Source organism: Rhipicephalus microplus, chromosome 3, assembly GCF_043290135.1.
Source record: "Rhipicephalus microplus isolate Deutch F79 chromosome 3, USDA_Rmic, whole genome shotgun sequence".
Lineage (NCBI taxonomy): Eukaryota > Metazoa > Arthropoda > Arachnida > Ixodida > Ixodidae > Rhipicephalus > Rhipicephalus microplus.
The window spans coordinates 3,828,247-3,855,000 of NC_134702.1; the positions used below are offsets into that span (position 1 = coordinate 3,828,247).

Consider the following 26,754-nt stretch of genomic DNA (forward strand, 5'->3'; position numbering starts at 1 on the left):
TCGCCTATTATTATTTTTTATGCCCAGAATTGGCTATTTATCTCATCGAGAACTTAAACGCATCTGAGTCCATCTTAACGGGATACATAGTGCGTACGCATATACAGTATCCGCCAGTCGCGAATCAGCTTGCCGGCTCACCAACTATAGTACAGATACGAGCAGAGACAGCTTACTAAATTGTCGACTTCATTATGACGTCTCAGCGAGATCGTCCAGCGATATTTGAGAACCCCTGCTTAAGCGAGCGTCTGCTTTTTTGAATAGTGCCTTTCATTTATTGTTTTTCTCTTCCCACTCTCTCCATACGTAATCAATCTTCAGGGCTTCACCACTGAACAAAGAAACGTTCACCGTGACCTGGCGTCGGTGTCGCACGGTCGCAGGGGCCCTTCTTGGCGCGCAGCATGACGCGCTGCCTACTGAAGGATCCCGCGACCACTCCCATCTTTCCGAGCGCGAGTCGGATGTTCCGGTCGCATCCACTCTCCCCGGCGACCAACCGGTTTCTCTCAGTGCCGTGTTTTCTTTCGCATCTTCCACGGCAAGTGTTCTGGCGAACACCGGAGGTGGGAGCGCAGACTTATCGAAACAGACCACGCAACGCGGCGATACGGTAGAGCCATTAAGTGGCGAGCGAAGGTGTCAGCTCCGAGAAAATCAAGAGCGGCTTGTTTTTGGAAACGTCGTAAGAATCGCCGGAGGGGGCAGCAGCGGCGTCTGCCGAGCGGGGGCGCTGTTCGCGTCGGCGTGCTCAGAGAGGGCGCGAGCGCGCCAAAGAAAGCGCTCGTTCAAATCGGTCGGCGCAGTCGGCGTGGTGCTTGTGTCGACGCCGGTTAGGCCGCATTCGATGTCCCACGATGGCATCGCATCGCAGCCTTCTGCTAGCCCTATGTCTCTTCGCCGCCGTCGCGTGCCTGGCACCCGGGAAGCAGGTGAGCAGCGCATTTCTTGGCGCCATTCTGCTCGCATCTCTGCCCTTGGCTTAGCACAGCCGCCTCTTCGAAATGGTGGGCGTGTGCTGCCCGCGCACGTGGGGCGCTTCAAACCGCTAGAATTCGAGGTTGAGCGCGGTGGAAATATATGCGTGATCGCAGCGTTGTGCCTCCGTACAGTATAGAGCAAACCATTTTTTCTGCAATGAAGTATGCATTTCCCATTCTTTGCCCCGCTTGTAGATGCCCACACCACAGGACGTTGTGCCGCTCACTCGCCGAGCATATATGCGGTCACGCCTCTGCAACCAGTCGGGGCTAGGTCAATGCAGCGTAATTGCGGGTTCTGAAACGGCTGGCGCTCGGATCCAGCGTGGTTTTCTGGCGTAGCTGGCCTGTAATTAAGCGGCCTCTGTATCCCGAAAACTCGTCACCTACTCTTATGAAGAGCCAGTTTCTACTGCGACGGTATATCGCTGTGCTACAAGCGGATCATTACATGCACGTGTTTTCGAATGCAGATAATTAATCGAACTCTCGCGAGTTCCAGCGCTATTCCATACCAAGCAATCTGAAAAAAGTATTTCGGACCTTTAAAGCTTTGCCAATAAACAGGCTGGCGTACTCATTTATGACACAGTTCTTGATTTGTAGGAGAGTAACTGTAGGTACGGCGCTCAGTTTTAGCATGCGGATCCGTGGCAGACTTTCACGGAGAAGAAATGGTTGCGGGTCGGAGAGCTTGCAAGCGCTACATGAAGTGCTTTCGTGGTTGTCGCACACTACCGGGTGTTTGAGGAAATGTCACTTCAGGTTGTCATGGTGACCTATCGTTCGACGACTGCCCCCAAGGCGTTCTGCGAAGTATTGTTTCAAGCGTACTTCTTCATTAAGCGCTGGCGTACGGCCGGGCCAACACCACCTAGATTTTGTTGGCCGGGCCCGTCCTGCACGGAACCACGCCCCACGTGCGCGCTCGGTTTTTAGGAAAGGATCTTGTTTCCGCCTCCCCTCACCCTCGGCGCGCCGCTCCCTCGCGCCGACGTCTGGGCGTCTTCTCTGCACTGCGCCGCGTTGCCTTACGGCAGACAGAAATGAGGAGGCTGCGAGAACCAGAGCTGGGCGCGGCTCACACGTGGTGCTTCCAGTGGCTGTACATACACGAGACAAGCTCGTTTACGCATTAAGCAGGACCCTTCTGCTTCTTCGTATGGCCACTGAATGGATCCCGGTCGCAAGAAAAAAACAAAAAAAAAAAAAACATTGATGGTCCGTTGGAATCCAGTGTAGCGATATTGTAGCGACGCCGTCGGCTTGATTCTACTATCGGAAAACCATTGCTATGAACGGAGTGCGAGGCGCCGTTTGAAAAGTTTACTTCTGGCTCGCCACAGCTCGGCGGCTGGTGAACGTCGCGTATTGCGGGGATCGGCATTTTAGTTTCTGGAGTACAAGCGTTGACTTCATGACTTGAGACGATTTCGCCGCGTCTTGGCTGACCCACGTCCTGAACCATTTGATCCGTGTTGCGGGCGATAAGTGCATGGGGTAGCATAAGGAAATTGTGTTGCGAAATCGAGAAGATTCGAGTCCTACATAAGGAAACGCTTGTGTTTAATTTAAATTACATTTCATTTCAAGTACCCGCTGATGCAGAGTATTAGTACGGGAGAACCTGCAGCACGATTAATAACGCCACCTTTGTTGCCTCTTAGGGCTCCGAATTCCACGATCTGGGTCGATTAAAGTAATGTACTTATTCTCGGTCCGTACGTACCTCTTTAGGACCATGCAGGGAGACAATCGGGCAACAGGCACTTGACGTTCGCCGTCCCGACCGTATAAACATAGCGGATTGCTGAACTGTACACAAATAGCTCGTCAATTCTAGTCTGCAGCTCTCGCTGAACGATTTCATTGACGGACAACTGAGCCGGGTGGTAGTCGAGACAGGGCGTGTCTTCCTGTGTTCGCACGCTGCCCTGCTTTGTTACTCAATCTCGGGCGTCTTGCACCCGCCACCGTGGTCTCGTGGCACTCGCGGGATGGAATCCCGGCAGCGTTTTCGGTGAAGGCGAAAAGACTTGAGGCCCGCGTGTTTAGACTTGGGTGCGCGTGAAAGAACCCCAGGTGGTCGAAATTTCCGGAGCTCTCCACTACGGCGTCTCCCATTATCATACGGTGGTTTTGGGACGTTAAATCCCAACGATTGATATTAGCGTTTTATTTGCGTTGTGATGACGTTGAACCAGCTAGCTAGTATTCAATCTGGCCAAGTTTTCACCGCCACTCTGCCGTAAGAGCGGGTAGTTTAATGGGAAACTGTTTTTTTTTTCTTCAGATGAAAATTTTATTAGCAGCTCAGTGGGGTGCGTTTATTTATACTGAATAGCGTGTAAGTTTCACTAAAGAGCATAAATGGCCAGATAAAAGGCAGAGGGTCTTTTGCCGTATGTTAACATGGTTTCGTGGCTAACGCCATTCGCCCTTTTAACGTCTGTGGTCAGTTTTCATTGTCGCAATTACTAAGACTTGCCTATTTGACGCCTTGCCTATTGTAGCGTCTTCGTGAGGTTCGATGAATTCAGCGCTCTTCAATCTAGCCCCCTTGTTACTTGGGTTTTAGCAGCGCGAAAAATGCACGAAAGACAAGAAAGGGACGAGACAAGCACTGTCTCGTCCAAGAAAGGGACGAGACAAGCACTGTTTCAGTGCTTGTCTCGTCCCTTTCTTGTCTTTCGTGCATTTTTCGCGCTGCTAAAACCCAAGTATGCCATACCAACTAGCCCAGTCAACCGCTCTATCCCCTTGTTACATATCCAGAAAAACGCAGATAGCAGCGTGCTATATACGCAACCTTTGCTAAGCATCTTTGCAGGGTGGATCACACATGAGGTCCGGTCTGTAACTAAAGAATATTGACGCCACCAGGCTCCTTGGCTTCATGGGGCCGCAGTTTAGGAAGCAAACAAGACTACACAGTATTGAGGCCAATACGAACAAGAAAAGAAAAAGTACTCAAATAGCGGCCTATTTGTAACAGTCGCGTATCAGTGTAATGAAATTTACGGTCTTCAGTAGTTTTCTGCAATCCAGAACTAATGTAATGAGCGACATTGTCAAGGGTGCGTGGCGCCGCATTATTTCATTCGGCGCACGTGTTTTCTCCTGTACCTTTGCGGACCTGCTTCTTAGGAGCGCGTGCGTAATTCAACGCCATGTATGTACATTGTTTTAATATCGATTAATCTGGGAAATTCGCGCTTGTGTAACTATTTTCATAACTTGATAACCGCGCTGCCGTCCAAGCATGACCGAGGCGTCGTCCGAGGAATTCAGCAAAAGCGTTTAGACTTGCTCCAGTTGGCCCTCCTTGAATCGTCTCTCTCGACTGCACTTATCGTGAAAGCACTTATTGAAGGAGGAGTCGATGTCAAGCAGTGTAACACCGCTGTCGTCTCTCATTCTGTGTAGTGTGGCTTGCAGCTGAAGTTCGGACGTCTCTCCACGCGCTGACCGAATAAGCAAACACCAGGCCAATGGTTATCGGTCTCGACCCTTTAGTCGAGCAATCGATTCTCGATGGGCTCTAAAATGCCTGAGGCCCGTGTACTTCGGTGCGTGCACCTTACAAGACACCCGGTGTTGGGAATATCCGGAGCCCTCCGCTCTCACAATCATATCGTGGCGTTGGGACGTTCCAATTTACCATTGCACACGACCGGGCTTTCCGTATGCGGTCGGGAAGACTGCGATGCTCGCGATGCGGCCGTTATTCGTGAAACCGCAGTTCACTGAAAGTCTCTTAGTGTTGGGAATCGCATTGCGGCTGCACAGACGAGCGATTGTTTTGAAGGCGTCCGCATCGTCCAGCTTTTCATTTAAAACGATCGTTCATTCGTTCACGCGTAGCCTTTGGCCCCGAGTCATTATACGACAGGCAGTTTTCGCCCACCTCGTGCATGCAGGCCCGTCATATCTTCGCTTATTGTCACAAGAGGCCGTGTTTGCGGAGAAACCGGAATATTCCCGCCGCCACTCTGCGACGCATCCGAGCCGGTTTTCCGCCGCTCCTCGCGAATGTATGCGTTGGCTCTTGCCTCACTCTGTCGGCGAACGCGGAAGATCTTTCGCGACTCGCGCTGGACCCGCGGCCTTTTTTCGCCGCTGGGTTGTTCGATTTCTTTCGCATTTCTCGCGAGCAGCGGCGCTCCCTTGTTCGCACCTGATAAAAGTCGCAGAGGCGCTTATCTTTGGCGCGAGCTTGCTTTTTCATTCACTCGAAGAGGGCCTTTTACGTCGGCTCTTTTTCTCGTTATCGTTAAAGGCGGGCCTCCTTTTATGCAAACTTTCGAAGCGTTGGATCGCCCTCGTTATCCGGCTCCAGTGCGGTTCCCGTCGCTCTCTGAAACATCTGAAGTTCAAGAAAGAAAGGTCAGGGTCGTGTCTGCGGCGTTAACAAATCGACACTGCTTGCTCGAATTTAAGGATGTCGGCAGAAATGGAAATTACAATCAATGTACGAGCAGCCACGTGCACCTCGGAATGATATGTATAATGTGGGTGTGTTTCCGCGCAGATTTTTTGTTTTGTACGGAAGCAATCGCGGCTCATTTCCTGAAGAATTTTATATGCCTTTACTTCGTTTCACAATGTATACGGACAGTCTGGGCTGTTCAGAAACGCCACATTTGTTCCTGAATAACGAACCAAGGGGGACCGAAACAGGGCTAGTTTCTACACTGCGAATTAAGCCCGCACACAACGCACCCAACAAAAGCTGTAGGGACGTTGTCTGCGTTTAACTGTAGAGCAGGGATTGGCATGAATGGAAAGGCACTTAACTGGATAAAAACAACCTTGCTGCCACAATAGATGCAACGTACGTCCTGCAGATAAAAATATCACGATTGCTATAATATACTGGCTTAGGGAAATATTGCGTGCTTTACAAGGGCCGACCGTTCGTTCTATTGTGAGCTGCTTTACGTTACACACGCAGTCGAGCGCACAGGCAGAGCTGGGGGATCGCTTAGGTTTACGTGAGAGGGAAAAAAAGCAAATAAGACTTTTGGAAAGAATCTCACACGTTTGTACAAGACGTCGTCTGAAACAAGCTGTTACCTTTGCTAGACAGAACCAAACTTGGGAGGTGGCACCGTGTCCGGGTGCGTTGCGCAACACGACTACCCCTAAGGTCGAGCCACACTTTCGTTCCCAGATTGCTTCGTTTAGGAAAGCTGTTTAACGTGTTGTTGAGGTGATCTGGATGTTCACCGGCAGATGTATAGCCTTGCGAATTTCGCAAACAATTACCCCGCCTGGCACTGAGCTAATATCCTTCTAAAGCGAAGCCAAAAAAAAAAAGCCTGCATCGTGACGCAACAATGCGGAAGCCCTTGAGCGATTCCGCTGCAGTCCAACATGTCCCCAACATAAGCCGCTCATCGCATCTTTTACGCCACAGACCTCGCGATGCTGTTCGTGTATATAGCTGGTATGAGTAGATTTCTTGGCAAGCTTATGCGCCTAAATTTCATCGATTCTACGAGCACGTTTTCGAATATGTGTCAGTCGCCGACGGTGGCAGAAGCAAAAACAGTGAAGGATAGGGAGACAGCAGGCAGCTGAGGCGCCACTGATTCGGGGGGGGGGGGGGGAGGATTGCAAGGTTGGTATGCCGCCCCTGTACAGTTCCGCAAGGATACCTTGGCATAGACGAGAAAATACGAATAGAGAAAAACTTCGGAGCAGCACAGTCTATATAAGGACAGAATTACATTTGTACGTTGCTTATAAATACACCATGCTTGAACCAGCCAAGCTTTTTTTCTAAAATTTCTGCTTTATTGTTGAATTCGAAAGTCTGACTTACGTTTGAAGTTTGAAAAACAGCATGTCGACGAAAATGTGCTCTATTTGTGGAAGACCTAATGGCAATCCCATCTCGTTTCTCCAAACGTTGTCCTCATTCCATTCCGAGGTCGCGAAAATGTGGAATGATTCCGGATTCATTTTGATTTCAGAGTGTGTGACACTGCTTCTCAGCCATGCACGGAGAGGGATGGCATATTTAACAAAATGCCGAGCTATATTCCAGCTTCGTCTCCCTTACGAGCATTCGCTGAAACGTTCTGCAAGAGTTCGTCTCGCCTGTAACCGCATATCTTCGGGTGTTCTGCAGCATCCGTAACTGCAGCCTGCTGTGGCAGAAGCCTTTGCACCGACCACCGTGGCTTCGGTACTGACGGTCTTTCGTAACAGGTCGCGCACAGCGTGCGCCTATACAGTGCCTCGCATTCTGCCGCGCAAAAGTTGATGTCGCAAATGCGAGTATACGGGCTTCCCGTCGGTTTTGCGCGTCGATTAGCGGCGCCAGCTCACCGCGGTGATCACCGCAACGCGCGTGGTATCTTATCGCGGTCGCAATCGAGAGGGGCCGCACTCGATTGCGGCTGAATCAGCGCGCCTCGCCGGCGACATTCCGACGGCTGCATCTCGGCGCCCGACCCGATGTCTCGGCCCGTATCGTGCTTGTAGTACTACCTGGCTCGAGGAGCCGCACCACTTTCGTTTTGTGAAGCACTGGCCTCTTCGGGGTTTGCCGGCAGCGGACATGGGCGCGGCAGTGCGGACCTTCGAAGATAACGAGGGCGTCGTATCTGCGTTGCAGCATGTTGCAGACGAGGCTAGAATCATTTTCGGGCTCGTTATCTCTACCCGTACTGTTCGCAAGAGCCTTATCGTCCACGTATTCCCGAAGGTGAAGGTTTATATCATCTGCCCGCGTTGCTTTCTCTCGCTGTCGGACGTCTTTTGTGGCCTCTGCGTGACATACCGAGACTGCTGGCGGCCATGCTCTCTTCTCAAAAGAATCTAGCGGTCTGGCGCTGGTACACTAGGGTTTGTTCCGTGGGCATTTAGAGTTACTGTAACTTCAATCTTTTGCCCACTGAATATATTAGGGCCACGAAAGAGAAACATTTCCTTGGTTTCGACTGACAAACAGTACTTCGAGAACGCTGTCATGTTTCACTATCCTAAATACTATATTAGCGGAGAAAGTCAAGGTTGAAGTTTCATTATATTTCACGCCAAGATCTCCGCGCGGGACGTAGGAAATTTCAAAATGTACTTGTATTTTCGTGGCATTCGTTCGATAAGTTTCCGAAACTTCGCATGCTAAGTCTAGGGCACTTTCAGATTATAATGTACTCCATTTTAAATGCGAAGCATTTCTTGGTGAACTTCGGCGACTTTGTGTGTGTGTGTGTGTGCGTGTGTGTGTGTGTGCGTGTGTGTGTGTGCGTGTGTGTGTGTGTGTGTGTGTGTGTGTGTGTGTGTGTGTGTGTGTGTGTGTGTGTGTGTGTGTGTGTGTGTGTGTGTGTGTGTGTGTGTGTGTGTGTGTGTGTGTGTGTGTGTGTGTGTGTGTGTGTGTGTGTGTGTGTGTGTGTGTGTGTGTGTGTGTGTGTGTGTGGTCATAGTAACCCCCTTGGCGAGAACCAAAATTGGTATAGCAGGGTAAGATGGTTTGTGCAGGTGGGTATGTGCCGCATACCAGCGGCACATACCACGGGCGGGTATGTGCCGCGGGTATGCGGGTATGTACACAGGTGATTGACACTTAGTATCTACTGAGGAACGAAGACGAAGAAGTGTGTTTTGAATAGGAGCTGCTTCTGCTAACTCCGGCGTATTTCAGTTGTAATTTAAGTCTGTTGATCAGTTTCCGCTGCTCCCTTGGAGGGGATGGAAGTAGACCACCCCGGGCGCCTGCCGGCACCAGCGGCGTCAGCGGCGATCGCCTCCAGGGAGCGGATGGGACAAGCCAGCGACAGCGACAGTGAAGATACTCATGCTTACTATCTCAGCAGTGAGGACTTCTCAGATGACGGTTTCCAACCTGTGCTGAGCCGCAAGGCGAAGAGAAGGAACATGAGGACATCCTCATCCTCAACTATTCAAACTGTAAGTGAAGCGCCAAAATCGAACGCTTTTACCATCCTGTTTCTGCCTGCACTTCCTACCGTCAGCATGAAACGCCTTAACAGACAGTCTGTGTCGAGGTCTCTGGAAACGCTCGTGCCAAATGAGATCACGGACATAAGAGTGAACGCCAGAAAGAATATACTGGCTGTGGACGTTTTGCACGCAAGTGCGTTGGGCGTTCTGCGCAGTGTAACTGACTTGGACGGCAACCAGGTGCGCTCTCATGTTCCCTTGGGATGTGATGTAGTAACCGGCGTGATCTATGACATTGATGTCGCTATTTCCAATAAGGACTTACAACTTGTCAAGTCAACAACTGATACTCTAATTGTTGATGTCACCCGGCTAGGCAAGTCTCGCTGTGTGAAGATTGCGTTTAAGAGCACATCACTCTCCTCTCATGTGAAGGTGGGGTACTTCAGACATGCTGTGCGGCCTTTCATTCCAAAGCCTTTCCAGTGCCGTAAATGCATGAAACTTGGACATGTGAGCAGCGTCTGCGAGAATTCGGTGGTATGCCACCGCTGCGCCGAGCACCATGAAGCGGATAAGTGCGTCGCAACTGTCAAGAAATGCTCTAATTGCAATGGATCCCATGAAGCCACATCGAAGGACTGCCCGCGGATTCAGAAGGAAATTGCCATCTTGAAGGAGATGGTGCGCGATCACTCATCTCACCGAGAAGCCGCAGCTAAAGTCAGAAGGCGTCGTTCACGTCGACGTCGGTCTTCGAGGACGCCCGCTACCTCCTCGACACGATTGCGTGATCCCTCATCAGTACCACCTCCTTTGCCTCCCAGACCACATGCCGCGGGAAAGGCTGTAAAGGACAAAGCCAGTGAGCATACCCTGACTGCGACAGAGTGGCCTGCACTTCCAAGGGAAGCAGCATCAAGCGAACCGAAGGAGCTTCATGACGGCCAGTCCACGCTCCCGGTTCGAGATCTTTCCAACCAAGACAGGCAAGTGACTGCAATCGTCCCGGTTTGAGATCTTTCCAACCAAGACAGGCAAGTGGCTGCAATCGTGCAATCATTAATTGCCACGATTCGCACGCTACTGAGCAGCATACAATCTCCGTCTGCTAAGAGTGCACTGCAAATACTGGATGCACTGAATCCAGTTCTTGCTAACTTCGTATAAGCACAATGGCTCAACAAAATCTCCACTTCCGCACTGAAGTTAAAAGTGCGTCGATTTTTCAGTGGAATGCCAGAGGCATGAAGTCCCGTATCTCGGACTTGCGCCAATTTGTTCGGGCCAATCAATTCCCTATACTTGTCATATGTGAACCAAACGTGTCAACGCCTTATAGATTGTCCGGTTATGAAGCTTTTTGTTCAGCCGCTTGCGAAGAACGTAGCAAAGTAATTGTTTACATTCGCACAGACTTGACTTATCTTTCGCACCCAATAAGTTCAAATGACGACAATCAGTACGTGTGTCTTCGTGTGAAGAAGAATGCAGTTTCGTTCACGCTTATTAGTGGATAGATATCTCCGTCATCGCGATTTGACTGCGACAGATTAAAAGACATCCTAATGAGAACCGATGGGCCTTGGATCATAACCGGTGACTTCAACGCCCATCACATGCTTTGGGGGAGCACTAGGATGAATGCCAGGGGCCGGAACATTGTTACATTCGCTTCCGATTACGACCTTTCCATCATGAACGATGGTACCCCCACATATCTGCGGGGTCTCACGTATGGCAGTTGCCTTGACCTGACATTGGTGTCACGGTGCTTCTCTCACAAAGTTAAGTGGTTTTGCGATATTGAGACTCATGGGAGTGATCACATACCCACCTACGTGACGATCGATGGTATCGTAAAAAATTTCTCTTCCGGTGTTGCAATTGGCACTGACTGGTCGATGTTTGCATCGCGTGTTGAGAACGCTTGCCAAGACGGCCTCGCCTGCAGCCTGGAAAATACCATAGTGGAAGCTATGCAAGCGTCCAAATGTAAATTACCATTTTCGTCTAAAGTTACACAGTTTGACATCGAACTGGAAAAATTACGAGCTATACGAAGGCGTGCAGAACGACGATACAGACGCACAAGATCAATTTACGATCTGAGGGAAGCAAGGCGGCTCCAGAAAAAGATTCAACGACGCATTTACAAACTGGAGAGCGAACGCTGGAAAGCATTCTGCGAATCTCTAGACCCTCATAAACCGCTGTCATATATCTGGAGAACAGTTCGTGGTCTTCGCTCCTCTCCACAACAACGGCACCCTTTTAAAGCTTTGGCACTCCATCAGGGAAAAACAGAACTCGAGGTGGCTGAAGAATTTTGCACGAGAGTTGCCGGCAATATTGTGAACGAGAGCATCGACGCCGTGATCGTTCCTGAGACGCGATTACCAGAAATGGACATTCCGTTCACCATGGAAGAACTGGAAGGTGCGTTAGTCGCTTCTAAGCGCATGTCATCGCCAGGTCCTGATGGTATTACTTATAGTGCGTTGGGACACCTTGGACAAAAAGCTAGAAAAGAACTTTTAACATGCTTCAACAACTCCTGGCTCAGCGGCAGTGTTCCCCGAGAATGGAAAATTAGTCGATTAATACCACTTTTGAAATCGGGAAAATCACCATTGGACTTGACAGCGTATCGCCCTATTGCCCTCGCAAGCTGCCTCGGAAAAGTGATGGAAAGGATGGTTCTATTTCGTCTCGAGTGGTACTTGGAACGATACACCAAATACCCTTCTTGCATGGCAGGCTTTCGTCGGGGCCGCTCCTCCATTGACTGTGTCCTTGATTTGTCGACATTTGTTCAACAAGAAAAAAGTCGCAAGCGCATATCAGTGGCACTCTTTCTTGACGTGAAGGGTGCATATGATAATGTAGCTCACGATGCCATCCTGACTTCTCTCGCAGCGATGGGCGTTGGTGGACGAATGTTTCAATGGATAAAAGATTATATAACTGGCAGAGGTTTCTTTGTACAAACATATGAGGGTACAACTGCCCAACATTACACCTACTGCGGAGTACCTCAGGGAGGTGTTTTAAGCCCCACATTGTTCAATGTGGCCCTCATTGGTCTGGTGAAGGTTCTGCCAAAGTCGGTGTGCCTATCCATATACGCCGATGATATTTGCCTCTGGAGTGCTGCAGTTATTCGCCCTCAGGTGCGTGCACGAATACAGCGGGCAGCAACACTCACAACAGCCTACCTTCAGAAACAAGGCCTAAATATATCAACTGTGAAGTGCGCGTTGATGGCGTTTACACGCAAACCAATGACGCCATACCCTGTTTACATCAATGGGCAGAGTGTCAAATATGCACGGACGCATCGTTTCCTGGGCATAATAATCGACAGAAGTCTTTCGTGGAGCCCACATTGTGCGTACTTGAAGAAGAGACTGCTATCTATTGTGCATATCATGAAATTCTTGTGCGGTAAAGCATGGGGAACTTCTGTGGCCTCCATGCTACAGCTGTACAGGGCCCTATTTTTGGGTCTATTGCGCTACAGCTTGCCGGTACTGACTAACACTTGCAAATCGAATACTCATTCATTGGAGAGTTTGCAGGGTCAGGCACTGCGTATCTGCCTAGGACTGCCCCGATGCGCTTCTACTTATGCCACAATCATGCTTGCCAAAGACCATCCGGTCAGGACATATATAGCTGTGGATTGCCTCAGAGCGCACATTCGACATGCTAGCCGTGTCCCCGACCACCACTTGGCCCTTCTACCTTCCGGAAGACCACGTGCTACGTTTTCAGACGTCATAGCCAAGCACCTAAACAGCATTCCATCAGGATATACGCCAGCTGCGAGAACGGCATGCCCTTTGTGGTGCCTCGACCAGCCGCAAGTACGTCTAGAAATTCCGGGAATCAAAAAGAAAAGCAGTCACTCCAGAGTAGCATTGAAGCAAGCAACACTGCTATTATTACATGAGTTGTACTTAGACCGAACGTAGATATACACTGATGGGTCCGTCTCATCCAGCAGCTCATCAAGTGCCGCTGTAATTCCGGCTGCAGAAATGACAATCAAATTTAAGTTGTCACATATGACTACATCTACGGCATCAGAGCTTGCTGCTATAAGGGCTGCTTTACAATATCTCGTTCAAGAACGTCCAGGAAAATGGGTCATATTCTGTGATTCGAAGGCAGCGCTTCAGAGTTTGCAGTCTGCCATGCGTAGGAGGAGCCATGACCAACTGGTACAAGAAATAAGACATTGCCATCATGAAGCTCTAGCACGAGGGCATGATATTATATATCAATGGCTGCCTGGACATATCGGTATTACCGGAAATGAACTAGCCGATGATGCAGCCCGCTCAGCCCATGAAGAAACCCGTGTAGTCCCGATTCCTCTATCAAGGAATGATGCAGCAAGACAACTTTACCTGCTGGCTCGAGATCTCACACGCACGTTCTGGTCGTCTACCAGCTTCCAAAGGTGTCAATTTTATGAACTGGATCCTTCGCTAAAGCTAAAGCTACCATCACAACTTTCCCGCTCCGATGCGACACTGTTATGCCGCCTTTGGTTGGGTGTTGCATTCACAAAGGTGTACTCCTTTCGCATTGGTATGGCAGACACTCCTACATGCGACTACTGCGGAGATGAAGAAACCATCGAACACGTCCTCTGCAGCTGCGCTTGCTACGACACACAGCGATGCCAGCTACGAATGGTTTTGAATCGACTTGACCCCGGACCATTTTGTGTGGGGAAGATACTAGGACCTTGGGCATCTGCCTCAGTTGCGCAGAAAGCAACTAAAGCACTGCTTCTTTACCTTAAGTCAACAAACCTGAGCGACCGCCTGTGAACTGTGTGTGCTCACCGAGTGTGCTCGTGATTGTGTGTACCTTCTCATCTTTATGCAACCTCTTTTCTCCCCTTTATCCCTTCCCCAGTGCAGGGTAGCAAACCGGATGTGCGTCTGGTTAACCTCCCTGCCTTTCCTTGTATCTTTATCTCTCTCTCTCTCTGAGGAACGTCTAGAACACACATGGGCAATTTTAACGCGCGAGCTTCAAGAAATACTTGACATCGGTAGCGTCGACCCGACGAATGCAAATAAATGTCGGGGTTCCAGCTGGCATCGAGCCCAAGCATTCTGCGTGGCAATGAAACATTTTACCAGAGCTACGCCAGGTCTCGGAACTACGTTTCACATAGACGCTAATCCTCGTGAAACATCAATAGTCTATTTTTATCTATCCATTTTTAATACACTATTTTTATCTAATCAATATTTACCTATTTAGCTTTTTACCTATCTATTTATTGATCTATCTATTTATCTATTTATTTATCTATTTATTTATCTGCTTATGACTTTCAGCTCTCCTGATAGTTTCGATAATGGTATCAATACCAATTAGTATGACATAGCATGACTGTATGACGAGCATAACTGAATAGTCATAACATGAAAATCGGTGACATGCATGTCATGTAAGTCATGACTAAATGCTACGCTCACTGCGCTCGCGGTCGTTTCGCTAGCTTCTCTTATACCAAATTTGGTATCACGTGACGTGAATAGACGACGAAAGTAAATGACACGTCCAAACATGATAATCATGACAAGGAAGTGATGTACGGCATAATTTGCCCCCGCCTCGTAACGTTCTACTGATTTTAAAATGACATGCCCCGCCGCGGTGGTCTAGTGGCTAAGTACTCGGCTGCTGACCCGCAGGTCGCGGGTTCAAATCCCGGCTGCGGCGGCTGCATTTCCGATGGAGGCGGAAATGTCGTAGGCCCGTGTGCTCTGATTTGGGTGCACGTTAAAGAACCCCAGCTGGTCAAAATTTCCGGAGCCCTCCACTACGGCGTCTCTCATAATCCTATGGTGGTTTTGGGACGTTAAACCCCACAAATCAATCAAATCAATTTTAAAATGACATGTCAACCTTCCTCATTCATGCTTCGCATATCATCGATCCTCACTGTACGTGAAATCTTCCACTTTTCTTCCTTATTTCTTCCTCACTCCCAACTTCGGTGCATGATTCCTGCCTTTTATCTCTCCCGTCTTGGAACTGTGTGAGACATGGTTGGCAGTTTAACTATACGCGCGTAATGTGGATGAATTGCTCGCCGGGCTTGTTGGCCTTGCGGCGCAGCCGTATGCACCATACCGCGAACTTACAGGAGTTCTCGCGTGCAGACGCGCGTAACCTGGCACCGTGAGCGGCCAACCTGGCACGGTTAATGAACGGAGGAGACCGGTTGCCCCGCAATTACGGCCTGCGTAAGTCACCGGCAGCGAGAGCACGCCGGGTGCGCTGTTACGGCACGTTCAGCCTCGCAATGTTTTCACGGCAGAAGCTTTAGCCGCGTTGCCATTTTAATTTGCGTAAGCGTTAAACGTTCCCCCAGCTACTGGCGCCGGCTCGTTTCAATTTTGAGCCAAGTCGGCAATGCGCCATGCGATGCGTGCGGCAGCAGAAAGCACAATACTGGGTTGATTGGCTGATCTTGGGAGGGGCCTTTGCCCTGCAATGGGCGTAGGTATTCCAGAATGGGGCGCCGAATGTCCTTCATCGCGAACAGTTGCGGAAAAAGTACCAATCTTAGTTTAACGAGAAAATAGCACTGCTCGTTTGTCAATCAGTGGAGCTTACAGGCAATGTGTAGGCGTGGGTGGCTGCACTGTGCCTTGTGAACATCACCATGATCCAGTGCATCAACGGGATGGACAGCCACCCACACCAATACATTGGCTGTAAGCCCCGCTGAGTATGACTGGAAGAAGCAGTACCATTTTTTCGTTAAACTAACATTGGTACGTTTCACGCTACTGTTTCCGATAACGGACATCTGCAACATTGTTTGTTTACTTGAAACACCCTCGGGACCAAGTGTATTAGCACACGAAGTTTCGCACAAAACGTGACGTGCATCAAGTTCATGAATCCGGAAAAAACGGCAGGAAGGGGACGGTGACAAAATCAGGCTTGTTTGATCGAGTCGACAAGGCTGCAGATTTAGCTGATGCATTCTCGAACAGTTCATTCTTGATGGAGGTTAAATGCGGAGGGAAGAGATTCCACTATTCTGACGTCATCACATCAATAAGAACTGAAAACAATGCAAAGGAAAGCATGGGCGATGTTGCTTTTAGTAACGTAGTTGGGAAAGAGCCAACATGGACAGAAAGATAACTTGCCGTGGGCAGGGGCCGAACCTGGTACCTTTAATTGAATAATGCGTCCGATTCTCGCTTGAGCTGCGGTGGCTACCAGCGCCCCCGTCCACTTTATGGGGTATATGCGTGCATTTAAGCATGGTCCGCTGGAAAACGAGCCCTTCAGAAAAATCCTTGGGCGTGGTAACATTTTGATGTTGTGGCTGACGATGAATTATGGCTGAGCCTTTTGTATTGGGTAGGAGCATTCACCGACCCACTAGATCAGCTCCAAGCGAAGCCTCCAAGAAGGGCCCGGGTAAGATGCCCATTTTTGTACTATACATATTTTTCGTTTTTTTTATCTCTTTATTTCACGTGGTAGTGGTTACGGACACCGGTGGCAGCGGTGGCAGACAACTATACGGTGCCAGAATCCGCACTTGATGTAATCTCTCAACAGCTTTCGCTGCAAAAAGTGTTTGTAAAAAGCGTTTCGCTGTAGCCAGCAGCACGCCGAGGGTTCCGTCGCCATTCGACACATAACGCACTCCGGTGAGTGCGAACGACCCTCGGTGCTGCCGTGTCCGTCGTTCTGGCCGCGACTGCGGACCATCGCTGCAACGAACGGCGCCCCGTAGTGTGCGCTTTGCTGGTTTCGAGCGCTGCGGCTCGGGCGAGAAATACTGGTGCGCGAAATTCGGGAACGCGGCAGCGACGAGGCTTCGGTGCAACGTTCACAGCTGCGCGCTTCACGGCAGAGCACGAGGGCGCTGCTAATTCTTTTTTCGTCGGCTACCTCACGCAGTTTATTTGAAGACTCATCGGAGGAGCTGATATTTAGCGACACCAAGTCCCTCCTGCGGCAGGCAGTTCAGAAACCCCGAAGAATATCAGTCATTCGTCTGTTAGATGTAATTTATTATTAATATTATTATTATTATTATTATTATTATTATTATTATTATTTGAAAAGTTCTTTGAATATGGCTATACCTTCGCGGCTTTTTGTGAGAACACTATCGCAAAAAAAAAAAAAAAACCTGCTACTGCAGAGGCTGGCAGCTTTGACGTGAAGACCTCGCTGGTCTAGTCGAGCGTTCCGGATCACGTCGAACCATAGCCCGTTCGGCTTTCTTTTCGGGCATGGTCACTTTTTACACTTGTCCCTCTAAGAGCTGTCTTAGTCCGGCCGCTCCTTAAGTCTGTAAACGTGCGATTTCGTAGGCCGTCACATCATCTCAGCTGCGTTCCGTAGCAGCCCGCTGTTTATACAGCGCACACCTCGACACTCAATTTGTCGGACAAAAAAAAAAAAAAAAAAAAACGCGACCTGAGTGTCAGGGTGGCGAAGTTACGCAGCAACACGGCTTTCGTCCGAATCACTGGACTTCGTCATCGGGGTTAGTGCTAACCAAAAAAATAAATAATGCACCTGTACAATACAATATGCGTGTATGTGGGATATTCTTAGACCTAAAAAAGCATTTGACACAGTAGATCACAGTATACTTCTAAACTACAGTATGTTTTTTGTGGTAACTCACTAGATATACTAACGAGCTACCTTCATGAACGGGTGGAGGTAGTGAAAATACACAATTTTACATCACCTCAAAGCACACGCACTGGAGTCCCTCGGGGATTCGTCCTTGGGCCACTTTTGTTTTCGCTATATATAAACGACCTCCCACTAACTCGATTCCAGCGAAGTTTTTATGTACGCCGATGGCAGTTGTGTTGTTATAACTACCGACAATAATTCTGATCGGGAAACTAAAGCAAATGAGTTCAAAAAGATAAGTAAATGGTTTTAGTGAACGAGCCTACTATTAACCGCGCAAAAAACTAAGTACATAGTGTTTCGATTGCGTCAAATTGTGGTGTGCAGTAAATTACTGGATTTACGAATAAATTTTCACTAGACAAAGCCAGCTCATTCAAAACCCTGGCGTGATATCACAATTTGCCCTGGAAAGAGCAAATAAACGCCGTTTGCGCGAAGCTCCCTCCGGGATGATATACGCGTTTTCAGAAGTGCGTCATCTCGATTCCAACACTGCGTATTTTATATTTCATACTCGTCCACAGCAATACCACATATTGTAATCCATCATAGGGTGCGACATTCAAATTTGTCCCGAACCTGTACGCAAACTTAGGAATGAGCCCTCGGAATAATCACCCGCTCACGTTATGATCGACCTATAGTTTACTTCTGTTTATAAAAAGAAATATCTCGCTCTATGGTAGGATTCATAAATGAAAAATCCCCACGCGTTTTCAATATTGTTAAAAAGAACCTACCATTTCATATTTCCATATTTTGCACATCCTCTCGTGTGACTAGAAATCAAGCATACGAAAATTTTAATCTTCCTACAACCAGAAGTACTTACTGGCAATGGTTGCTGCAGTTTTCAGGACTAAACGTCTGGAATAAACCAATTTTTCGTCGGTGCCTAAAAAGTACCTATCTAGTCTAAACGATGTCGTTTCAGTGTGAACAATGATGCCATTTTTTTCTTGTGAGTAGTTTCCTGAAACCTGCTAACAAAACGTTTTTCTTTCATCGACGATAAACATGTCGATTTTACCCGTTCATATTGGCGCATGAAATCAACTTGTTTACTGTGTTCACATGTTTACCCAGAACTCTAAAGGGCGATGATGAGCGCCCGCAGCGGTTGCTATGGGAGAGAGTGAGAGCGGAGTGATAACACCTGCCGGCGCGCGGCCGCCGCCGACGGATGCCTGACATAGCGCGACTAAGAAATGCAAGAAAAATTAGTCTCCTGCTATAAGAAACCATGTATAGATGCGAACTAGCAGGCGCTAACGCTTACACTGAAGGTGGCGTTGACGCTGGGACTCATCGCGGTGTTGCGCTGAAGAAACCTGCGAAGGGGCAAAGAACGCAGTGATTGACTGGAACATGCCAGTCGCTGCTAATGGGCAGTGAGACAGAAGACTCCTATTGGGCACGTGGACCCGCAGTCCGCTTTTAAACAACGCGCATGCTGCGAAGTTCAGGGGTAAAACTCCTTAAGCCGTGGGTCATGCGTCCTCAATGTATGTAGTAGGTAGCGACCTTTCGCTCAGTTCTTGGAATGTCTGCTAGATGGTAGTACTTGGAGTGTTCACTAGATAAACGGACGGACAGACATACCGACAGACGGTTGGACGGAAACGGCCAGCGGGGGGACGGATGATTAACGGTTTACCAATAAAACCCTCCGAGGCTTCGTCCTACTTATAGTCATTCACTCTGTGGATATGCTGTGGTTTTTATTGTTTAACAACGCACAGAAATCTTGCACTGGCTCTACCTTGGAAGTCAAGATCCAGTGCCTATATACTGGGTGGCCAGTGCATGGTTGGGCAGCGCGAGCAATCGGTTTGTTCAATCAACAAACGCTGAGATGGAAGCCGTGAGGATGGAGAAGGGGGAGCAAGCATTGTCTAGCATACGCTGCCTGCGTTGCGAGGTGAAAAGAGGAGTTGGGGTGAGAGAGGGGACGTGCATGCGCAATTGGGGTGTAAACGCCGCTGGGAAGCATGCCTAGAGGAGAGAGGGGGTGTAGAAGAGGACACGGGTAGCGGCGCGCCTGCTCTGTAAGGGTGGTGACGCCGCACACCGGATTGAGCTGGACCATAAGACGCTTCGCATCTAAAATTGGCCGCGTATCTGCGGCTTCGCTGCAAATGTCGTCGAAAAACGATAGTCTTTTGCCGGCCGTACTACTAGTCCTGGTCTAATCCGTGTTCACCCGTGATGCTGCTCTCTTGCCGTTTCTGTCCTGGCATAAATGCAATGGAGGTTTGCTTGAAAGGATTTCATTTTACCGCGTTAGCACTGCTGGTATGCCGTGTGTTCGTACCTCTAAGACATGTCGGCAATGTTTTGATCGCGTGTGGTACTGTATAGCAATATAGAGGGCAAAGAATTTGTGAGACATGAGTGTACTTTATTGCGGGGAAGGGTCAATGGCTTTGCGCGTGTATACTACTGTTGCGCCGAAGTGGACGTCAGCCACAGTAGGCAGCGCCACATCGTCGCCGGAGGGGTTTTTTTTCTTTGAATTTCTTTGCTTTGAATTTTAAGCAGTGTCAAAGAAATGCTAGAATCTTTATAATCACGTATATGTAGTTTGTCGTATAATACAACACATCACATAATACTTACTTATGGATGTTGTGCCTCACATATGCGTAATAATTGCTTTTTGGGGTGAAGCCGTGGGTCGTGCGTGAATACTGTTCACGGTTATTCAAATAGTGTGAGATTCAAGAAATGATCTTGGCAAGATGTATGGTTCTTAAATTTAGAAATAATTACTCGTCGAATTACTCTGTCGAAGGCCTTACTAGGATTCATAAACACAGCATAAATTTGACCGCTTACATTTAGAGCATTAGCGAATGAATAAATTACTATAACTAATTGTGATAGTTGAGCAACCTTTTCTAAAGCGATGTTGAGAAGAGGTTAGTACCGAATATGTGCTCAAATATTTTGCAGGATGAGTGTGGCAATGATACGAGGAGGTAGTTCTGTAGTAACGATCGATTGATTTTCTTACAAAGGCGATTCCTTGAAAGGGCGATGAAAGTAAGGGAAGAAAAAACCGCCAGTTCGTGTGAGCCTGGCGGTTCTCTCACTGCAACCTGGCGCTACGCCTCTCACGCTTCCGAAAGGAACCTGCGCGGTACTTGCTGCCCGTCGTACGATGCCTTCGTGAGCCATGCTCGTCGCGGCACTGGCGGCGACACCGGAAGGATTGATCGATTCCCGATCAAGTCTGAACCTGGTCTCTCGCCACTGCGGCTCGTCGACTTCGTCGCCGGTGACGGCTGTTTTCCGCCGCCGCGGGCGTTCGACGGCTCCTCGCAATGAAATTCGAATACTTCGCCGCCGCCTGACCGACGGATGTGCGAAACCGGAGAGCGCCTCGCTTTCAACGCCGCCATTCTTTTTTATTCATGTTCGCGGCCAGAACGCGCGTTTTGGCTTCTCGTTTGCCGAGCCTCAACGGCGCGATGCGTGCCTCTTCGTTCGGTGCGCGCTTTTTAGGGGCGAAGCTCCTTGAGCCGTGAGTCGTGCGTCGACGATGTATGTTGTTGTAGTAGTAGTGGTAGTAGTGGTAGTAGTAGTAGTAGCAGTTGCCGCCACCTCCACGGCTGGACTAGGAGCGACACGCAAGCACTCTTTCGAATTCAGGAAGAAACCCGTACACCTTAGTCATGAATTAAAAAAAGTAGTTTCTGATTAAATAACCAACGGACGAGTATAGGTGACTTAATCTCCAATAAAATTGGCCTTGATTTGATGCTTACTAAAAAAATACCAGAAGGACCCACTTTGAGCACTATCTTACCAAATAAGGTTGCCATGTTGAACTCACTGGGCGTAACCTTGGTTTTAACAAGATTTAGCGAAGGTTGGGCCGCATTGCCATGAACTATATAGGCGGTGAAAGGTGGGAACTAGACACGAAGCGCAGGCCGTAAGAGTGTGTGCACGCGCCGCTCCACTAGTCCAGCTGTGCCACATCTCGTTTGTCCTTGGAATGTCCGCTGGATGGCGGTACTTCTATATGATGTATGATGAAAACGTGCGAGATGGCGGTACTTGGAGTGTTCGCTACATGGACGTAGAGACAGACGTATGGATGGATGGACGCTTCGCCCCACACGTAATCATTCACTCCGCAGATATGCTGTGAATTTTTTCGGTGCTTGGTTCACGATTATCTCTGGTTGCACTGCGTGGTTCGCATGAGACTGCCGTTCCAAGAGCGAAGTTGCCCGGTACACTGCAGGGCGGGCGCGTGTAGCCGTGTTTCGTTGAGTGCAGGCCATGCGTAAATATTCCGTGTATGTGCGTGCTGCTTTCCTGCAGTCTGATCATCATGGTTTCTTTAGTCAGTTTTGTATGGGGTGAAAGGCACACCCGTCGCTCCAGTCAGCAGTGTTTAAGTAGCGACGAATAGGTGTTTTGTACAACCCCCACCTCCTCAACCATTGGGGCCGGTGTCCTGTAGCATGAGGGCTGCCCGGCTGGCGTGCTCGCGGGTGGTGTCATGAGCCGCTTTGTTTTCTGTAGACCCTCGTGTCCTGGAACCCGTATCGCTCAGGTTTACGTGGAGTGTTTAGCAGTTTAGAAATGACGACTCCTTTAGAAATGACGACCCATACGAGACGAGGCAGCTTTCGCTAGCACAATGTGCCCGGCCCCAACCTACCTCGCAGGGCTAAATTTCGTGACTGTCTCGCTCCTCGAGACATTCTAAGCTTCAGTGCTAGAGCGAATCAATCAGCAACTGAAGCACCAAGGATACTGAATTATGATCTGCCGATTTCACATTGTGCGCATCGCCTGTAATCTGCCTCCATGTATCCGGGCTGATCTGCCTTGCTTCGTACTTCCATTGACTTTAGTGTCGATGTTTTCAGATACGTTAATTTTAATCGAAATATTTGCGCGGCGACTCCATGGCATCGCTAAGCCTTTACGTGAACAAATTTAAAACTTGGCTCTCTGCCATTCGTTTGGCGGCAGTTTTCTCGCTCGCTGTGTCAAGCTTTCCATCGCGTTGCGCAGCCTGACGCGAGCTTGTTTTCCTTTGCGGCCGCCCTGTTTGGCTTCTCGTTCGCGCAGTCGACGTGCAACATGGCATATCGTTTATTTTAGAGTGCGAACGCGGCTATGCCGCGCCGTTATTTATGGCTGGTCAGAAAACCAGTGTTGCTCTTCACGTCGATCGGTCTGTAGCACTTTCGTAAGTGCATTCAAGTGTCCAGAGGGGCTTTTTGGTTGTCCCATTGCTCAATTCAAGTTACGAAACTTGGCTCAGTAACAGGGACCTCTCGTTATATTCAAGCAGTCGGGATTAGCCAAATACTTTCGGCCATAGTTTGCTAAAATCAACTAGAGGGGACCCTGGCGCTGTGATTGTTCGGCGACCATGGGAATGATGGGTAGATTTGCCTTGTCTTCGTGCTTGCAGGCTTCAAACGCAGTTCTGGCTTTCCTTATTGAAGTGTTTCAGTTTTGTTTCGAATAAAAGAACAAACCCCCTTTGATCTTCGTGACCCGATTTCAGTTGGCGAGCCTAAAAGATCAAGGTCGTGAAGGAGAACTGCCGAACATTTACCGATTGTCGTTTCGTGACAAAACAGTTTTAAGCCACGCGAAGCCAAACGGAGCTGAAAGTACGAAATTAAGTAAAATCCATGTACTACCTGTCAGTCCCATGCTTGCTTAACCGCCGTGCGTTGCAGCTCCCATAGACAGTCTATCGACTGAGGCGCACAGATTGGCTCCTTCTTTAATATTTCTATTTGTCTTACGAGCGCTGTCGCCCCGCCGCTGTGGTCTAGTGGCTAAGGCGTTCGGTTGTTGGCACTCGGGACGCCGGATCGAATCTTTGCTTCGGCGGCTGGATTTTCGATTGGGGCGAAAATGCTGTAGGCCCGTGTGCTCAGATATTGGGGGACGTTAAAAAACTCCGGGTAATATTTCTGGAGCCCTCCACTACGGCGTCTCTCAATATCATAACGTGGGTTTGGGACGTTAAATTAGTGCTGTTATCACCTACAAAATGCGCACGTAGTTTTGAGGATGTTTAAACAAGCGAAGGTGGTCGCGTCCGTGTTTTTCAGTGTGAACATTCTCCTGTATGCTTTCCGTGGTACTTTTTCGCAGCAGAACTGGTATGCCATGGTATAAAAGATAACTACGTGCGCTGACGAATTCGTGTTTGAGGCAGTGACAGACGTAAGCACGTTTAACTCGAACGCTCCAACGCTTGGACTGCGGTCAGCGCCGCCGAGCGTTCAAATTAATTTGCTTGCTGCAGTTAACGACAGATTAAGCATGCGTCAGTTTCACTAGTAAATTTGTTCCCAGTCTGCCTGACCGGCGGGTCGAATGCACTCACTTGGCATCCCGTTTACCCGTTTCGTTCGTGGCTATACGTTATTCGAGCGCGCCCATGGCGTTCGTTGTCGTACACTTGTCTCGACAATGAACCATGGCATGGGACAGCTTACGCACCTTTCGAGTTTGAATTCGCAGCTGCTGCTCAAGAAAGATCGTATGTATAAAAATCGCAGCAAATGCACGTTCATGGCGTTGCACATTAAATCTCAATTGCGGGGGCGTTTTTCATGTTCTGATACATTTTCAAACAGCTTGAATTGAACTGTTCCCACCAATCGATGTGCCTTTCTGCTCGGTTCATGCAGCATGGAAGATGTGCTCTTCGAGCGCAAGATTTATGCGTGTTATGATCTCGGGATTAACGTCCCACAATCCTTATTTCATTGAGGGGTGCCGTAGCTACGGGTCTGGATATTTCGACCACCTGGTGTTCTTTAAAGTGCAATGTGTACATGTGGCGTTCACGACCATGTCTTCAGAAATTATAAAAGTAACGCACCGCGCAAATGAATAATTTCTAGATGAAGGCTGCTTTTCATTCCGCGCGTGCCCGGAGAATGAGGGTATGACATGCCAACGCTGGACTTGCACGTATATAGGAATTGCCCTACGTACGCGGCAGTTCTGTGGCCTTGGTCGTCTACGTAGACGTCTGTCCTCTTGCGTTGCCAACCGTAGCACGTGACCTGGCGAAAATAATTTACCACGACATCTGTGGTTTTATGTAATTTGTTGCTTGACCACTGCGTCTAAGCCAGCGTTTCCAAACCTCCACGAATAAACAGGCAGTAGACGACGAAACGTTGGTCAACAAGATAACGCTGCTCGCGGGCTCAGGAGCTGGGCTTGTTCGGGCCACGAGGAGGTCGTGGTTCGGGCGAGTCATGCGCATGTGACCACGGAGTCGGATGCCGGAGGGGGTAATACGGAAGTGACTTGGCTTGCGAAGGCTACGCGGAGTGAGCGGCAAGGGTTTCGAGCTCGCCTCCTCGCACCTTCTTTTGCGCCGCTTCAGTTTTCTCTGCTCGTAATGAACGGATTGAACAAATGTTCGTTCAACCCTGAAGATGCTGTAGGCCCGTGTGCTCAGATTTGGGTGCACGTTAAAGAAAACCAGATGATCGAAATTTCTAGAGCCCTTCACTACGGTGTCTCTTAATCGTAAAGTGATTTTGGGATGTTAAACTGTTCCCAGGTTCGTTATTGCTCCGAAATGCTCTCGAAGACCTACGCGAGAGGCCACCACTTTCTCACGCTCTATCGCGGACAGTTCGTTTCACAGCCCCCTTCGTCCTTGGTCGCAACTCGAGCCTTTGTCACCCGCCAGTGCAGAACACATGCTTGGGCGAGAGGGATGAACATGTGCAGCCAACGTGAGCACCCGCTCTGGGCGACGATTGTGTATACTGCTGCCTGATCAGTTTTTCTCTACGTCACAGCGCGACTTCTGCGAGGAGGTCGCTGTCAGGGTGCTTGTGCACTTACGCAATCGACCGCCGCTCTCCCTTCTGTTACGCATGCGCAGTCTTTCCCGGCTTCATTGGCACACGCGATTATGCAACTGGCAATGGACGCAGTCGACATTTCACGGCCTTCACGACGCGCCCAAAGAGCCAGACAGCAGTGATGGCGCGGGGACCTGTGGAAAAATTCTGATCCTTGGCCAGGCTTTTACTCGATTGCACATTCTATTCACGCGGGCGGAACGCATCTGCCAGACTTGCTTCGTCAGAATTTCCTTGCAAGTTTGGCTGCAAGATATGGGGTTCTACAAGACTTACAATTTACAGGCGTGACTAGCGCGGGATTCAATGATCTGGTACGACGACGCGTCGCCATTGCGGCTGCCGCTTTGGTGGTGAAAAACTTTATTATAAAAGAACGCAGGAGCCCCCGAAAGGGCCTTACAGAGAAGGTGATATCCTCAGTACGGGACGTCATTGGATCGTGCTCGAAATTGGGCCGTGTCTCGCGCTCAACTATCGCACTGGTAAAGACCCTGTGGGCCGGCTACACTTACCGTATACACTGCGAACTAAGGTTCAAAAACAGTTGCTTCGAATGGTGCCATGTGTTCTGGCGTCTTCATGCACGAGTGAACTAACGGAGGGACGGTAACGCGATCTCTAGATTTCGAGACGGACCTAAACTGACAGCCGTGCTCACCAGCGCTGTCGCAACATTTCGTGGAAACGTTGCCGCAGTTCGTGTCTTGTGTGTAGCTATTTCTCCAATAAAGGTTTGCCCACTGGCATTCAGAGGCCACATTTAAGTGCACGTTAAGGAACCCCAACTGGTCTAAATTCAGAACCTCCCGCCACGGTGTTCTTCGCAATTATATCGTCGTTTTGCAATTCAAAAATCCAGCAGTTATCAAAGCGTGTCTACGGCACGTGATTGGCAGTTTGGGGCATTGGATCAGAGAAGTGGTTATAAGAAGGAAAAGAAGAGAAAAGTGAGCCCCATCAACGTTCGCCATCATGTGGTACTTTTCCAGCCTGGTGTACAGACAATTTCCATTTGCTGTCGTGAACGGCGTTTGGCGGCGCCGGCTGCTTCCTTGGTGTACGCTCCCGAATGTCGTCGTCTCCTTGATTGCATGGCGCAGAGCCAAGGTGTGCGTCGGTGTAAGCGATCTTCCCCCCAATGCCTCTATCGCTTCGTCTGCTTCGTGGATTGACGGATCGGTGTCCGTGATCGAGCGGTCGTCGCGTCTCGGGGCCGGGCCGCCGCGGGAGTGCAGAGGTCGGCGCGACCT

General features: G+C 49.3%; 1 protein-coding gene across 33 annotated transcripts in view; it reads left to right on the forward strand.

Annotated features, from left to right (window-relative positions):
- Positions 1-773: 773 nt before the first annotated feature.
- The window catches only part of trol (terribly reduced optic lobes), a 531,158-nt gene continuing 505,177 nt past the window's right edge, over positions 774-26,754 (forward strand). For 30 of the 33 annotated variants that reach the window (XM_075888744.1, XM_075888745.1, XM_075888746.1 and 27 more), the window contains exon 1: positions 775-935. In XM_075888744.1, coding sequence (XP_075744859.1) covers positions 861-935 — 75 coding nt within the window. In that variant the 5' untranslated portion in view covers positions 775-860. Of the gene's footprint in view, positions 936-26,754 lie in introns of all 33 variants that reach the window. The other 3 variants (XM_075888771.1, XM_075888778.1, XM_075888764.1) reach the window with 2 other exon arrangements.